Raw genomic sequence first — 17,061 nt, 5'->3', positions numbered from 1 at the left:
ATGTTAAGGTATTGTTGAGTGCAACACCTTGCCACCCCAGGTCCCTGATGGAAAGAAGGAAGACTCCTATGTAGAGAGCCCTCCACCAGGGATCCCCACCCCACCCGGCTGCAAATAAACTCGTTGAGAGGTGTCCATATGGCAGACGTGGGAGTCGGGATAGATGGTGCAGCAACAATCTATACAAAAAAAAATGAGTCTGCTTTGTCCTATTTTCTAATCAACCTGTTTAGAGATTTTATTACACACCTCTAGAGCAGGTGGAACTTGTATCTGGCCCTCCTGACTCAAAGGTAGTGATACTACCACTGAAGGACTCTGTTATGGATCAGACTAAAGCCCCTCCAAATATATTAAGAAAATAGCGCAGCCCTTAACTTTTTCTTATTTTTAAAGGCAAGTGTAAGGCAGTGTGTTCCAGATGCTGGGCTTGAAGCAAAACACACTTTATTCTGAAACTATAGTAAAAATATTGGAATAAATTAACTCTATTGGAAAACTTAACAAAATAGTAAATTAATTAAATACTAAGCAACAGTTGTTACAATATTGTAGCATCCCATAAACACATCCTTGGCAAAGGCAAATTCAGCAAAATAGATTGCCTCACATACAATTCTCCAATCCAGGAGGAAAGGATGTTAAGAGAAAACGCGGAGAAAGAGAGAGAGAGTGGGGTAGAAAGAACTCAAGAATTTTGCTGTAGCAGGCAGAGAAATATAAACTCCAACAGCCACTGAACATTAAGCCAAAATCCTGGTTCAGTGGGAGTTTGACCCCAACCATTCATGCTGCTTCTATTGTTTTAATTAAAAAAAACTCAAATTTGCGAAACGTCTACTTTCCTGCTCCTCTGATGCTGCCTGACCTGCTATGTTCCAGCTCTACACTGTGTTGTCTCAAGTTCTCACAAATTATTTACTTTATTGACTTGGAACAGACCACTTCACACTTCTGTCTCACATTGTCTTCATTAAAATCAGGACAAAATACACCTCTTAAAGTCATAGTTTCCTCACAGCTCAGGTAATGAGTTGTAGCTGGACAGACCATTGGCTGTTGCTAAGGGAACTCATACTCTCTGATCTCCACAAGCAGATTACTTAGTGTCCCCCTTGGGCCTTGTAGAGGTTATCAAAGTGCAGCTTTACCCAAGCTGTGTACAATTGCTGCAAGATGTCTGGACTCAAATCCTCTTGTAATATAGGCCAATGTACCATTTGCTTTTCTAATTACTAACTGCACTTAAATGCTAGCTTTCAGTGATTCATGAATAAAAGCACATAAGTCCCTTTGGGCATCAAAGCTGCCCAACCATGCACCATTTGAGAAATACTGTCACATCAACAGAACTACCAATTTGTCTGAAGTTAATACTGTGAGATCTTTTGCCCTCAGCTGCAAGCTACTTTCTCATCTCAAGGATAGCATCTCTGATGTTATAGCACTTCCTTAGTAACATCAGCCTGAATTATGTATTTAAGTACCTCGACTGGGAGTGTAACGTATAACCTTTGACTCAGAAGCAAGTCTTCTCTTCTTCAAGTGAGCTAGAGTGGTTGCCTAATACACTACAACCTGAACTGTTGACATTCAGTGTTTCCAATGGCCAGCCTATCTCAGATTCTGAGAAATCTGACAACCTCGTGGATCCTCTGGGATCTCCTTGGTCATACTAGTTTGAAAACCTTGCACCTTGTAAGTTACTTTGGCATTGTGTTTGTGGCTTCTTGACTACTTTGAGAGACTGTGTTGGACTTCAGATTTTTTTTCTTACTCCTGTATGATTATCATGTAATGTGTAGCTTTTCTTTCTGGTTTGTCAGCATAGTGAAGGGTTCTGTAGTCTTTCCAGAATGTTCCAGCGCTCTTGTGCCTATACATGATAAACAGCAAAAGACATAGGAGCAGAGCAGGCTATTCAGCCCATCGAGCCTGCTCCTTCATTCATTGAGATCACAGCTGACCTGATAATCCTTGGCTCCTCTGTTCTGCCTTATCTCATTTCCTTTCATTCCATTACTGCTTAAATATGTGTCTATCTCAGTCTTGAATGTGTTTAATCACTTAGTGCCAATTGGCCTCTGTGGTAAAGAATTCCGCAGATACCGCCCCCTCTAAGAGAGTAATTATTCCTCATCTCTGTCATAAATGTGTGATCCCTTATGGGATTATGCCCTGCAGTCCTTGATTTTCCCACAAGGGGAAATAACTTTTCCGCTTCTACCTTGTCAAATCCCGAAAAATCTTGTCTGTTTTAATGAGCTTGCCTCTCATTCTTCTAATCCTAATGATTACTGGCCCAACCTAATCAAACACTCCTTGTAAGTAAGTCTCTCTGTTCCTGGTATCAACGTAGTGAACCTTCTCTGGTCTGCCTCCAATTTGAGTTCCTTAGATGAAGAACCCAAATAGTTTATTACAGCTGTGGTCTGATGAATGCCCTGGATAGTTTTAGCAAAATGTCACTACTTTCATATTCAATTCCCTTCTCTATTACCTGCTGCGAAAGGAGGCCATTGAGCCCATCGAGTCCAAAATGACCCTCAGAAGACCATCCTACCCTATCCCTGTAACCCTGCATTTCCCATGACCAACCTACCTAACCTGCATGTCTTTATATTGTGTAGGGAAACCAGAGCATCCCTGGAAACCCACGCCGACATGGGGAGAATGTGAAAAGTCCACACAGACAGTTGTCCAAGGGTGGAATCGAACCTGTGTCCTTGGTGCTGTGAGGCAGCAGTGCTAACCACAGAGCCACTGTGCTGCCCCACTTGGATGATAACTTTTTGCGATTCCCAAATCCCTCTGCTCCATAATTTCTTGCAGTCTTTCTCTATCTAAATAGTATTCAGCTGCTCTAATCTTCCTCCCAAATTGTATAACCTGACCTTTTTTTTGACTGTATACTCCAGCAGCCAAGATTTTGCCCATATTTTATAATAATAAACAAATCATATGTAGATGTGACACTTAAAACTATTATGATAGCCGACAAGTATTCAAAGGTATTTTTTCACTAACACTAACAACAGTCTACATTTATACACCAACATTAATGTACAAAAGCATCTTCAAAAATGCTTCACTAGACAGTGGTCCAAAAACGGTGACAAGTCAAAATTTGAAGGAGATTTGGGGAAAGATGGTCAAACTGTGGACAAGGATTTTAATTTTAAGATGGAAATTCAAGAAGGAGAGGGAAATTGTGATGGTGAGGTAGAAGGGGTTAAGAGTAGGATCCCAATGATGTGCTTGGCTAAGAGCACATGCTCAGAGCAGACACAAAAGAAAATGGCAGGTCAACAGTATTGAGGGGTATTGTAAAGCGCTTACAGACACTTGAAGGTGAAAGGGGTGGTTCTGGTGGTTGTGGGGTTGGTGCAGTGAGGCCCATAAACAGTTTAAGGACAAAGATGATGATTTTGAATGACGTGCAAGTTTTTTTTTCCTTTATTCATTCACGGGATGAGGGCGTTGCTGGCCAGGCAGCATTTATTGCCCATCCCTAATTGCCCAGAGGGCAATTAAGAGTCAACCACATTGTTGTGGGCCTGGAGTCACATGCAGGCCAGACCAGTTAAGGATGGCAGTTTCCATCCCCAAGGGACATTAGTGAACCAGATGGGTTTTTTTGCTGACAACGGACAATGGATTCATGGTCATCATTAAATCCTTAATTCCAGATATTTGTTGAATTCACATTCTACCACCTGCCATAATGGGATTTGAGCCCAGGTTCCTAGAACATTAGCTGGGTCCCTGGATTAACAATCCAGTGATAATACCACTAGGCCGTTGAGTGAGGATAGAGATGATAGGTGAGCAGGATTTAGGGTAAGATCCAAGCAGCAGAATTTTACATAAGTTTACCATGGATATTGGATAGTAAGTCAGCTGGTTGAGCACTGGTAAGGGACAATAGTGAGGACGAAGATTTTAGTATGTGTCATCAGCCATGATTGAATGGCGGAGCAGACTCAATTGGGCCGAATAGCCTAATTTCTGCTCCTATGTCTTATGGTCTTATGTGGAGGTAGAACCAGATGCTGGGGAGGTGGAACTAAGATGTCTACAGAATGTATTGGATGTGGGAATGGGGGTGCGTCAGCTTTGAGTTAAAGAAAACACCAAGATGGTAAATAGTCAGATTCAGCTATAGAATGATGGGAGGAGAATAAAATTAGCGACAAGGGCATGGTGTAGGTGGGCAGCTTTGCATAAAATAGCAATTATTAGGATTAATTATTGTCAATTGTCATTGGGAGCATTTTCCCTGCACCCAATTTTGCTCCAGAAACGCCAAAGAACAATTTGGTACAGAGATCAGTTTGAGTAAGAATATTTGCAGAAAATTGCTTAATAATATCCAATTAGGCATTAATTAGAATGGCCTGTGAAGGGACTAGGATGATTGGTTAGGAGTTTGGATGTTGAGAGCTATGGACAGTTCCTCCATTATGAAATTGCTTTACAACAACTTAAACTCGATGACATCTTTAACTTGGAAAGCGCCCAATGCATTGTCTTTAGTGGGGAACAAGACCCCAGCGGTTGTAGGAAATGGAATTGGGAAAATGTGATCAAACAGGTCAGTTTAACAAAGCCTTTTAAAGATAAGAAAGAGAAGAGGAAAGGCTTTAGGTTTGGACAAGATTTCCATAATGCAAGGTGTATGTAGACTCTGTCACTGGTGACTAAATGGTGAATGACACTGGGCCAGAGTCAGATGAGCTGAGGATATGAATAGACTCAAGGAAGTTGGCAGGATTTTTCAGAGTATGACTCATCTGGGAAACTAACAAAACCTGACAGGTACCCTAAAAAGGCAGACAACTCAAATTCTGCACACCAGTTAGTGATGTTAATTGTGCACTGGGCATGTACTTATTATAACTTTAACTATGGGCATGCCAAATGTGCTATTACACTGAAGGGGTTTACTACTGTCTGACCCAGGTGGATATTTTCAAGTCTGAAACAATGAATGTTTTAAGGTGATTCCATTTTCATTTTCTGGGGTTAGTATCTGAAAGTAGGCATTTGCTGTACAGCATTGATTGCTCTTATTCAAACGATAGGAAGGGTTCTTGAAACTAGAGTTCATGACCAAACAAGTCTTTAAGTAAAACCAAGCATAGATCTCAGTAACCCTGGGAACTATTACTCCAAAAATATGAAAATATGTATTTAAAGCTTTCCTTCGACATTGGTACAACGTCAGGAATAAAATGCTGTTCTATGAGTTAAATGATAACATTTCAAAATAATGTAGACCACATTTTATTTTGCATTTTGTCTCGTTTTCATTCACACTGTACCCAAGATAAAGAATGTAATTGTGCAGGGTGCTGTATTTGAACAAGTTGACTTTAAGAAAGGAAACATTGTTCCATTATTGTAAGTGCCTCATTATGTTCAAGCGTGAGTTCGTAAAGGTGCTGGAAACTTTAAAAACATTTTGTGTGGTCGGGGTCAGCTCAAAATGGTTTTGCTGTGATGCTGGCAGGAAAGAAAATAATGTTTTTTAGCTGCTTGAAGGGAACAGAATATCCACCATGATCTACCACCATGACAGTGGTAAGGCTGTCACCAGCATGGCAAAATGATTATTGACAGGCAGGAGCAGGACTGCCTACAGGCCGCTGTCTCTGGAGCAGAAACTAATCTTTTACCATTCATTACAACAGTAATTATTGACTATCTGCAAAATTATTTCAATAGCTGTAAAGCTCTTTGTAACATTGTGAGGTCCTTGAAAGGTGCTGCATAAATGCACATTTGTTTTTGGGTCGAAACGCAACACTCAATTTGCACAGCACAGACTCCCACAAACAGCCACGTCAATGGGATGACCAGATTTTTGAACACACTGCTGTGTTGTATGCCAAGTCTGGTGCCAGAAATGGTGCCAAGGTCAGTATCCAGAGACATGTTAGGGTGGAGGGAGTGAATGTTTGTCGAGTGATGCCAATCAGATGGGCTGCTTTATGCTGGACGGTGTCAAGCTTTCAATGAATTATCTGCCAGCTTCAGTTTAGACAGTAGCATTATTACCTATGAGGCATAAGATTCCAGATTCAAGTTCGACTCCAGGACTTGAGTCCAAATATTAAAAACTAATACTCAAACTGCATTTTGATTTGTTGGATATGACATCTTTTGCATATGATGTGAAACTAAGGCCCCATCTGGCTGCTGAGCTGGATGCAAGAGATTTCATATAACACTACTTCAAAGAAAAGCAAGGAGATATCCCCATGGTTTGTGTTACTTACAATACTCCTCAATCAACAGCACAAAACAAACAGACTGCTGATGGAAAGCCATCTAGAGTTGAAACATTAGCTTGCTCTCCCCATGGATGCTGTCTCACCTGCTGTGATCTCCATCATTTGTTGTTTTAGTACAGATTCCAGGAACTGCAGTAATTTGTTCTTACATTTTATACAAATTGGCTGTTGTGTTTAATACACTTAAAAACTAAAAGTGCTTAATTGACAATAAAGCGCTTTGAGACTTCCCGTAACCATGAAAGGCACTACATTAATACAAGTGTTTCTCTTCTCTTACAATTCAGGTTCACTTTGTAATCATGGCTGAGAATGAAGCTAAAGATACTGGGAAACCAACCAACAACAGCATTGAGAATCAGACTGAAGATGGCTTCCCTCTGTCTTCGCTGGCTAACCTATTTGAGAATGAAGAGAGTAGTGCAACTGCTGAAGGGCCTCGATTGGCTACCCGGGAGAATGGTGACAACAATAAGCAGAACCTGAGATTCAAATTGCAAGGGGCTTTCAAAAACAGAATGCCTAACCCAATAGACCTTTTGGAGTCCTCCATCTATGACTCATCCATGCCCAGCATGGCTCCCGCACCGAAAAAGGCTCCTATGGATTCGCTTTTTGACTATGGGTCCTATAGACAGGGGAGTGAAGACAAGCGCAAAAAGAAGAAACCGGCCAAAGAGTGAGTACGACAGAATTCATGAGAAATTAGCTTTGAGTAAAAATTTGAATGAGGGGCCAGCAGTATCGTTACACAAAAAGTCAACTGAAAATAGGTTCTGTAATCCAGCAGTGTCCGGTCTTTTGGGGTTGGATCTTGTCACAACCAGTGACTGGGATGTGACCAATTATTTAAAAATGTGGGACACCCAAGCCTTCTGTACAAAAAACAAATCCGTAAGAGACAAAACTTCAGAGCTTTATATGCAAATATGTTAAACTCAGAAGACATAAAATTACAAGCTTATGTAAAACGTTCAGAACAGGATATGCCATTTGAACCATTTAGCTAGTGCTGCTGTTTATGTATGAACCTATTCCTGCCCTTTTTTTAATCAAACCGTATCAACTCACCTTTCTGTTGCTCTCTCCCTTGTATGTTTCTCACTTTCCTATGTGCAAAAAAAGATGTGTTGCTCAGATGTGGCATTGTGTGGGTGCTTGGAATCATGCAGCTTTTAAGATCGGCTCCTGAACTGACCAGGGCTTGGACAGCTGGTAAATTCTTGTGGACCTGAATCCATGACACAGCAGCCTTGGCATCATTTCAGGCTTGAGAAATTTAAAGAAAAACTGAAAGAACTGAGGATGCTGCAAATCAGGAACAAAAACAAAGTTGCTGGAAAAGCTCAGCAGGTCTGGCAGCATCTGTGAATGAAAAAACAGGGTTTACCGTTTCGGGTCCAGTGTCCCTTCCTCAGAACTCACAGATGCTGCCAGACCTGCTGAGCTTTTCCAGCAACTTTGTTTCTGTATTGAGAAATTTAAAGCATTGATTTTAACCATAAATGAAAATAGGCAGTGTGCACATGCACAAGCATGCAAAAAAAAGAAAGGTGTCAATTATGGCTCAGCACTATAACTTTATCTTTTTCTTTCCAGTGAAAACAATCCTAGTCTTTTTAGCCTTTCCTCATAGTCAATACCCTCGAGACCGAATAACATCCTGGTGAACCTTCTTGGCACTCTCTCCAAAGCTTCCATGTCCTTCTGGTAATGTGGGAACCAAAACTGCATTCAATACTTCAAATGCAGCCTAACAAGGGTTTTATATAGCTGCACCATGTTTTGCCAACTGTTGTACTCCATGTCCTGGCTGATGAATCAAACATGCCATACGCCTTCTTAATCACCTTGGCCCCCTATGTTGCCACTTCTTGGGGAACTGTGGACTTGCACACCCAAATCCATCAGTATGTTAATGTTCCTTATAGAGGTTTATAAAATCATGAGGGGTATAGATAAGGTGAATGGCAGGTGTCTTTTCCCTAGGGTGGGGGATTTTTAAGACTATGGGGCATATTTTTAAGGTGAGAGGAGAAAGTTTTAAAACAGACAAGAAGGGTGACATTTTTTACACAGAGTGTGGTTAGTGTGTGGAATGAACTTCCAGAGGAAGTGGTGGATGTGAGTACAGTTACGTTTAAAAGACATTTGGAGAAGTAAATGGCTAGGAAAGGTTTGGAAGGAAGATGGGACTAGTGCAGGAAGTTTGGGACTAGTTTGGTTTGGGATTATTCTCAGTATGGCTGGTTGGACTGAAGGGTCTGTTTCTGTGCTGTAATGACTCTGTGAAAGACTGTGCAAATACAGAAATGTGCATTTGAAGGATTTGAAGCTTCAAGACCTGGGTGATCAGATCATAAGAAATAGGAACGGATGTGAGCCATGGAGCCAATTACATGTGACTGTGCCTTAATGATTGTGACCTTTACACCACTTTCTTGCTTGTTTCATATAATCCTTGACTCCCTTGTCAATAAAAATATCTGTCTAACACAGCCTTGAGTAACTCATCTGCTCACTGTGGAAGAGAATTCTAATGACTAACAAGATTAGATTAGATTCCCTACAGTGTGGAAACAGGCCCTTTGGCCCAACAAGTCCACACCGCCCCTTGGAGCATCCCACCCAGACCCGTTTCCCTGTAACCCACTCACTCCTGAACACTGCGGGCAACAGAAGACAGCGAGTGGTAGTAGAAGGAAAATATTCTGCCTGGAAGTCAGTGGTGAGTGGAGTTCCACAGGGCTCTGTCCTTGGGCCTCTACTGTTTGTAATTTTTATTAATGACTTGGATGAGGGAATTGAAGGATGGGTCAGCAAGTTTGCAGACGACACAAAGGTCGGAGGTGTCGTTGACAGTGTAGAGGGCTGTTGTAGGCTGCAGCGGGACATTGACAGGATGCAGAGATGGGCTGAGAGGTGGCAGATGGAGTTCAACCTGGATAAATGCGAGGTGATGCATTTTGGAAGGTCGAATTTGAAAGCTGAGTACAGGATTAAGGATAGGATTCTTGGCAGCATGGAGGAACACAGGGATCTTGGTGTGCAGATACATAGATCCCTTAAAATGGCCACCCAAGTGGACAGGGTTGTTAAGAAAGCATATGGTGTTTTGGCTTTCATTAACAGGGGGATTGAGTTTAAGAGTCGTGAGATCTTGTTGCAGCTCTATAAAACTTTGGTTAGACCGCACTTGGAATACTGCGTCCAGTTCTGGTCGCCCTATTATAGGAAAGATGTGGATGCTTTGGAGAGGGTTCAGAGGAGGTTTACCAGGATGCTGCCTGGACTGGAGGGCTTATCTTATGAAGAGAGGTTGACTGAGCTCGGTCTCTTTTCATTGGAGAAAAGGAGGAGGAGAGGGGATCTAATTGAGGTATACAAGATAATGAGAGGCATAGATAGAGTTGATAGCCAGAGACTATTTCCCAGGGCAGAAATGGCTAGCACGAGGGGTCATAGTTTTAAGCTGGTTGGTGGAAAGTATAGAGGGGATGTCAGAGGCAGGTTCTTTACGCAGAGAGTTGTGAGAGCATGGAATGCGTTGCCAGCAGCAGTTGTGGAAGCAAGGTCATTGGGGTCATTTAAGAGACTGCTGGACATGTATATGGTCACAGAAATTTGAGGGTGCATACATGAGGATCAATGGTCGGCACAACATTGTGGGCTGAAGGGCCTGTTCTGTGCTGTACTGTTCTATGTTCTATGTTCTATGTTCTATTTAGCAGGGCCAATCCACCTAACCTGCACATCTTTGGACTGTGGGAGGAAACCCCATGCAGGGATGTGGAGAATGTGCAAACTCCACACAGACAGTTGCCCGAGGCTGGAATCGAACCCGGGTCCCTGGTGCTGTGAGGCTGCAGTGCTAGCAACTGAGCCACCGTGCCGCCGAGAGAAGGAATTTTTTGACATTGGAGTTTAGAGTTTGAATTTGGCTTTCAGGTCACATTTTGGACATCTGTGATATATTAGCGAGGTAGCCATATGTAATGTGTGAAGATAGCAGAGTCAAATATGTGTTATTCACAAAGTATCAGGGTTAGGGGTGTGCAATATCTGATTTATGATTGATGTTATTTGAACATTGATTGGAAATTTCTTGCTGAGATATCTGATGGTGTGTCAATTCCTGATAATATTAGGAATCTGTTATACACAGAACAGCACAGCTGTGAGAATGGATTATGCACATGATAACAGAGAGCTGAGGATGCAGCCAATTGAGAAAGCAGCATATTATTGTTCAAATGATAACTCACTGCAGTTCCTCAAAGGCCAAATGGGTAAAGATGCCACTGTGTAAAACTAAATCAACCTGACTTAGGAGAGTTCTCAATCCCAGTTGCCAAAGACAGCCAGTTGGACAGTCCTCCCCGGTAATGATGAGATAGGGAAGAGCAAAGCAAGCCTGGTTCCTGCTCCTGATTACTATCCGCAACATCCAGTACTTGTTGGTAATATGCCTTGATGCTGGAACATGCCTGGATGAAAATGTTGAATGGGTTTGCAGCATGAGAAGTTGTACCCGGTGGAAGGAGGGCATCTGTGGCTCTGTTGTAAATAGTCATATAGCACAGAAACAGATCCTTCAGTCCAATTCATCCGCACTGACCAGACATCCCAATCTGACCTAGTCCCATTTGCCAGCATTTGGCCCATATCCCTCTAAGACCTTCCTATTTATATACCCATCCAGATGCCTTTTAAATATTGTAATTGTACTCACATCCACCACATCTTCTGGCAACTGTTTCCATATATGCATCACACTGTGTGAAAAACCTACACTTTAGGTCCTTTTTAAATCTTTCCCCTCTCACCTTAAACCTTTCCCCCATCCTAGGAAAAAGACCACATCTATTCATACTTTCTACGCCCCTCATGATTTTATAAACCTCTACAAGGTCACTCCTCAGCCCCTGACATTCCAGAGAAAATAGACCTAGCCTAGTTCAACTTCTCTCTATAGCTCAAACCCTCTAGTCCTGGCAATGCCCTTGTTAAAATTTTAACAATATCACTATAGAGGGGTGACCAGAATTGTATGCAGTATTCTAAAATACCAATGTCCTGTATGATCACAACTTGAAGTTCCAACTCCTATTCTCAGTGTTATGACCAATGAAAGCAAGTATGCCAAGCACCTTCTTCATCACCCTGTCTACCTGTGACTCCACTTTCAAGGAATTATGCACCGACACCCCTAGGTCTCTTTGTTCAGCAACACTCCCCAGGGCCGTACCAATTATTGTATAAGTCCTGTCCTGGTTTGCCTTACCAAAATGCAACACCTCACATTTATCTCAATTAAACTCTGTCTGATCAATGTTGATGGTTGCTAAATGGTTTATTAAAATATCTGTTGGACCCGAAATGTGTATGGAAGCATTGGGAAGATTTCTGATGCGTATTTGTTTCTGTTGGATTGCCTGCGAATTCAAGGCTTTTCAAGATGATGAAAATAAATATTTTATTGCCTATGAGGCTCAAAGCTTACCTCAGGGATGAGCAACGGGACTACAAAATTGAATTCAGAGTTAGCAAGTAACCGGGGAAGTCAGTGGAATGTATTGTAAATTTTAGTTTGACTGAATAGTAACAGTGTCTGCTCTGAGGCATTTTGTATTTCAGGAGTTTGAACCCATTTTGTGACAGGGTGAGCCTGATGTTATGATACCAACTGATTGTCATATCTAGCAATGCAAATCCCAGAGTGAAACCTGGTTTGGTGAGGTTTATTTTTATTTTTGTGCATTATGAAGGTCAGTAACTGAACATATTCACAAGAAGGTGCCAATGTATTTTTTTCATAAAAAAAGAAAAATATTGCAATATATAAAAGATAGAAAAACTATTTGAGATCACATTACAAGCATCAGAAAGAAAGATTTGTCTCTTTTTACCCCCAGCAATAACCCCACAGACGGCAGTGATGGGGCACCATTTTTCCATGTTAAAAAATCTTGCTCAGCTGGGCATGGTTGTAATTGGGTTTCTTTTGGTAAATTTCTGCTTTGCATTCACTCAGTGCTGTTTCCTCCAGTTAATCAGGGAGTGCCAGCATAAATTCACAACAGATAGGTCATACCTGTCAAACCTCTGTGAGTTTTTTGAAGAGGTGACTAAGGTACAATAGGACAATATTTATAGATATTGTTTATATAGACTTCTAGAGGCATTTGCTAAATTTCCACGTAAGAGAATGCTAACTAGGCTAAAAGCCTACAGAATCGAGGGGAAATTCCTGACATGGCTGGGAAATTGGTTGAGAGGCAGGTGACAGAAAGTAAGAATCATGGGTAGGTTCTCTAACTGGTAAGATGTGACCAGTGGTGTCCCACATATATCTGTGTTAGGGCCTCAATTATTAGCATTATTTATGAATGACTTGGATAATGGCATTGAAAGCCATATACCCAAATTTACTGATTACACAAAGTTAGACAGCTTTGTAGACAGTCTAGATAAAGGGATATTGGTAGATGAGATGAATGGGCAGATGAAGTTCAATATAAGCAAGTATGAGGTTCTCAGGATTGATCAGGGTACTTTCTAGATTGTATGAAGCTAAATAAAGTGGATGTCCAAAGAGACTGTATAACATAGGAGCAGGATTAGGCCATTCAGCTTACGGAATCTGCTTGGTCTTTTGATCATGGCTGATATGTTTCTCAACCCATTCTCGCTGTAATCTTTGATCACCTCACTGATCAAGAACCTATCCATCTCTGTCCTAATTATACTTAACAACTTGGCTGCCACAGCTTTCTCCGGCAATGAGTTCCACAGATTAACTACCCTGCTGCTGAAGAAACTCCCCCTCATCCCTTGGGAATACAGGTGCATAGATCTCCACAATGCCACAGTCAGCTACAGAAAATAATCAAGAATGCTAAAGGAATATTGGCTTTTGTATCTAGAGGACTGGAGCACAAGGATGCAGAAGTTATGCTGCAGTTACACTAAACCCTGGTTACAGATCCACTTGGAGTACTGTGAGCAAATCTGGGCACCTCCCCTTAGGAAAGGTATATTGGCCTTGGAGGGAGTACAATGTAAGTTTCCAAGAGTGATACCTGGACTTCAGGGTTTAAGTTATGAGGAGAGATTGTACAAATTAGGACTGTTTTTTCTAGAATTTAGAAGATAAAGGGATGATCTGATCACAGTGTTGAAGCTATTGAGAGGAAAAGACGGGGTAGATAAATGACTCCCTTCTGTCCTGTATCATTTCTATTGTTCTATGAAGATAGACGATTTCCATTGGTTGGGGATTCTAGAACCAGAGGCATAATCTTGAGAATTAGGGCCAGAGTGTTCAGGAGAGTTGTTACACACAGAGGATGGTAGACATTTGGAACCCTCTTCCACAAATGGTAGTTGATGCTGGATCAGTTATTAATTTCAAATTGGAGATAAATAATCTTTCGTTAAGCAAAGGTATTAAGAGATATGGGTAGATACAAGGTGTTAGGCCACAGAAGGGGGCACTGGTTGCCTTGGCTTGGTGGGCCCAATTTGAGCCTCGTTTATGACCTGGCAGCTTCAGGGACATCTGTGTTGCTGACATCGGCCCAGAGCGAACTCATGATGGCAATGATGTTGGTGGAGGCAAGTTGGTGCCAAGGAACAGCGACATAGTTCCTGCGGTGGTGGTGTGGCTGCAGACTATGGCTGGGCTTGGGTACCTGATGGGCAAAGGAGGTGGTGTTCCGGCTGTAGCAGAATGTGGGGACTCAGGAGCACCTGAGTATTCACAGACTGAGGGATGGACTTTGTTTTTCTGGCAGCGAGGAATCATTGTGGAAGCGGGAGTGTGATCTGGATGTTTTCTTTTCTTTTGGCTGTTTCTTTTATTTTTGCTTTTGTTTTTAATCCTGTCACTTGTATACTAAGATAGTGCTGGAGAATGGCACCTTTGTGCACTTTTCACTGTATTCCTGTACTCGTGTAAACATGACAATAGAAATTTAAATTTAAATCTAAATCAGATCAGCTATGACCTTATTGAATGGCACTACAGGCTTGAAGGGCTGAAAGGCCTACTTTTCCTATCTTCCCATGTTTGTACTATTTAACATAAGCTCCCTAAACCCTGTTTTCAACAGCCTTGTGGAATGTCTTCCTCTTCATGGCTTTCTGCTTCTGGAGTTTTCTTGAAAGTAACTCAGGACTTCACCCCAATTCTGACTGCTTGGGAACTGCTACTAACAGCACTCCTGCTGTTAGAGACCATTTTTCTGTGAATGAATGAGGTTTTGGATCCTGTCTGTCTCTGCATTGTAAAATTCAAGTCAGAAACACCTTCATAATTTTTTCCCTAGCTGGCTCGTTTGTCACTTTATTAAAAATACATGGCTAGTTGGAATGCTGTTTTAAGCTCACTGCTGAAAATGAGTTCCTGATCTTTAAAATAAGTCAAATCTTCACAGAACTGAAAAGTAAAATCCATTTTCCTCCACCTTTGAATCAAGTTCTCAAATAATAACATATATGAACTTATATCAAGCAGGGTAGACAGTAACTGTAGGTATTGTAATAGATCATCTTAATAACCTATAAAGTGGTGAATGATGGTATATCCACAATCTTCCGATCATTAGATAGGCTGAAAGGGAAGTATAGACACTGGAGGCAGCGATTAAATACTTCTAAAAGCCCTACTCTGAACAACATACTGGCAGAGCTGGCCGATACCATGAGGTGGCACTTGTTGCTATCAGGGCAATACTGCAGTTTGTTCAGAACAGAGAGAGAGAGAAAAAAACTATATACGATAAATATTTTCCTGAGGGTATTTTCAAATGACATGCTTGAGTAAAATAAACTATATAGATCCTTTCTTGACTTCAGGACGTCTCAAAGCATTTTATACCCAATCAGGTGTCAGTGAAGTGTAGTGATCATTGTACTACAGGAATTCTCCTAATGCTCTGTCTAACATCTAGCTATCACATAATCCAGAATCACTGATAATGGGAACTGCAGATGCTGGAGAATTCCAAGATAATAAAATGTGAGGCTGGATGAACACAGCAGGCCAAGCAGCATCTCAGGAGCACATGCTGCTTGGCCTGCTGTGTTCATCCAGCCTCACATTTTATTATCCAGAATCACTGAACAGGTCATACCATAACAAAGCATTAAAATGGAGTGTAACTCCAGGCAGTTGCATTCATTGCTGATTTAGTGATTGCAGTATATTTTGACAGGCTGCATGTTGTGTATCACAGCCCTTTTGGCATAAACCAGATGGCTGCTGTTGACATTATTAGAATATATAACACACTTGCAGTGAGGAGAAAAATGAATAATATGTGGTTGGAATCAGAGCATCCAGATGACATGATAAATGCAGAAATTAAACTTAATTGTTTCTAAGTTTTGCTAATTTTATTTTGATTAAGAGATCATGTCTTTGATTTTGTCCAGATATTTAGTGTTGTGAGCCATATTGCCCGTAAGTATTTTCAGAATTTGGGAACGGAACTCTATGAGGAGATTGGGAACAAGGGTTAACAGAGTGTGTAAACAAAGCATTGGAGGCTTGAGGATGGGATGATGTTGGGGATGAAGAGATTCAAGAAGAGGGAGGTGAGGTACAGCAAAGAGATGGCAGTCCAGCTGTGTTGGAAAGTGTTGTCTATGGTTCTGAGAGGGTTAATATTTGATTGAATGTATTAAGCACCGCCTATGGTAACGCTGTCTTGAGGACTTGTTGAAAGTGTTACATAGGTCTGCACAGGAGACAGACGAAAGGCTGGATCATCACAGCAGTCTTTTCCATAAGATAGAGCCTTTTGTTATAACCTCCAAATTGTTGCAGAGTTGAGAAAACCACATCTTGTACACTCTCCAGTCTCTTCTTGTTCAGTTAGACAAAGGCTGCCCTTGCACATGCTAGACCACCAAATCCCTAGGAATCCACATCCTTAGAAGATATGGTGGCAGCACATAACTGATGATCAAAATGAGATCTTGAACTTTGAATTTGGCAACACCAGTCTCAACAAGGCAGATATTCTGGCAGCCTGAAGGCTTCAAGGAAAAAAGACACAGCTGAATGCTGAAATAGTGAAATTCAAAATACTTCAAGGCAACTCTCAATATGAAGAAAGTTTCTAAACTGGTCAGAGATAATTTTAGATCTGATAGGAGACACTGTGGATGAGGGGTGGTCCGTACGTCCAAGGAAAGACAGTGGCCTGTGAGAGCAGCCTTTAGCCTAAGTTCAGCCAATGAGTGAACAGATATAGTACATTGTGAAATTTAAAACTAAAATTCCCTGGTACGAAGGAGAAACTTTAAATGACACGGAAATCCAGATTGAAAAAAGTGAGAATTTAAAAAGTATATGTGGCAGCTCTGTTTGATCAGCTTCACTGCTGTAGCATGCAGATACCAAGATATAAAGCAAAAAGATTTATAGCTACAAGATTAAAGCAAAACTAACATGACCAGTGGAGAGACTTACGTCATTCAAAATGTTGGGCAATTTAAAGAGTGAGAAATTCTGATCTAACATGAAGGCTCCTTTACTGCTGCAATAGACACTAATATGACAAAGAATGGAAAAACTCTCCAGAACAAAGCATGGAAGAACAGCCATTATTATAACATAAAATTCATTAAAAAGATAAAATACATAACCATTTCAGGAAGCCATGGATTCAGAAATAATATTGCCAGGAAGACTTCATTTCAGGTATGGGGCAAATAAGACCATAAGACATAGGAGTGGAAGTAAGACCATTCAGCC

The 17,061-nt window shown here is 41.3% G+C and overlaps 2 protein-coding genes across 3 annotated transcripts in view; one reads left to right on the top strand and one right to left on the bottom strand.

Annotated features, from left to right (window-relative positions):
• Positions 1–17,061, bottom strand: part of tchp (trichoplein, keratin filament binding) — a 525,906-nt gene that overhangs the window by 133,776 nt on the left and 375,069 nt on the right. The gene's annotated exons all lie outside the window — the stretch shown is intronic.
• Positions 1–17,061, top strand: part of trpv4 (transient receptor potential cation channel, subfamily V, member 4) — a 121,022-nt gene that overhangs the window by 27,113 nt on the left and 76,848 nt on the right. The window contains exon 2 of the mRNA XM_059654958.1: positions 6,584–6,975. Coding sequence (XP_059510941.1) covers positions 6,599–6,975 — 377 coding nt within the window. The 5' untranslated portion in view covers positions 6,584–6,598. The remainder of the gene's footprint in view (positions 1–6,583; positions 6,976–17,061) is intronic.

This window comes from Stegostoma tigrinum, chromosome 26 (assembly GCF_030684315.1).
Source record: "Stegostoma tigrinum isolate sSteTig4 chromosome 26, sSteTig4.hap1, whole genome shotgun sequence".
NCBI classification, from domain to species: Eukaryota; Metazoa; Chordata; class Chondrichthyes; order Orectolobiformes; family Stegostomatidae; genus Stegostoma; species Stegostoma tigrinum.
The sequence above is the reverse complement of the archived record's forward strand: the minus strand, read 5'-3'. Positions and strand labels throughout refer to the sequence as shown.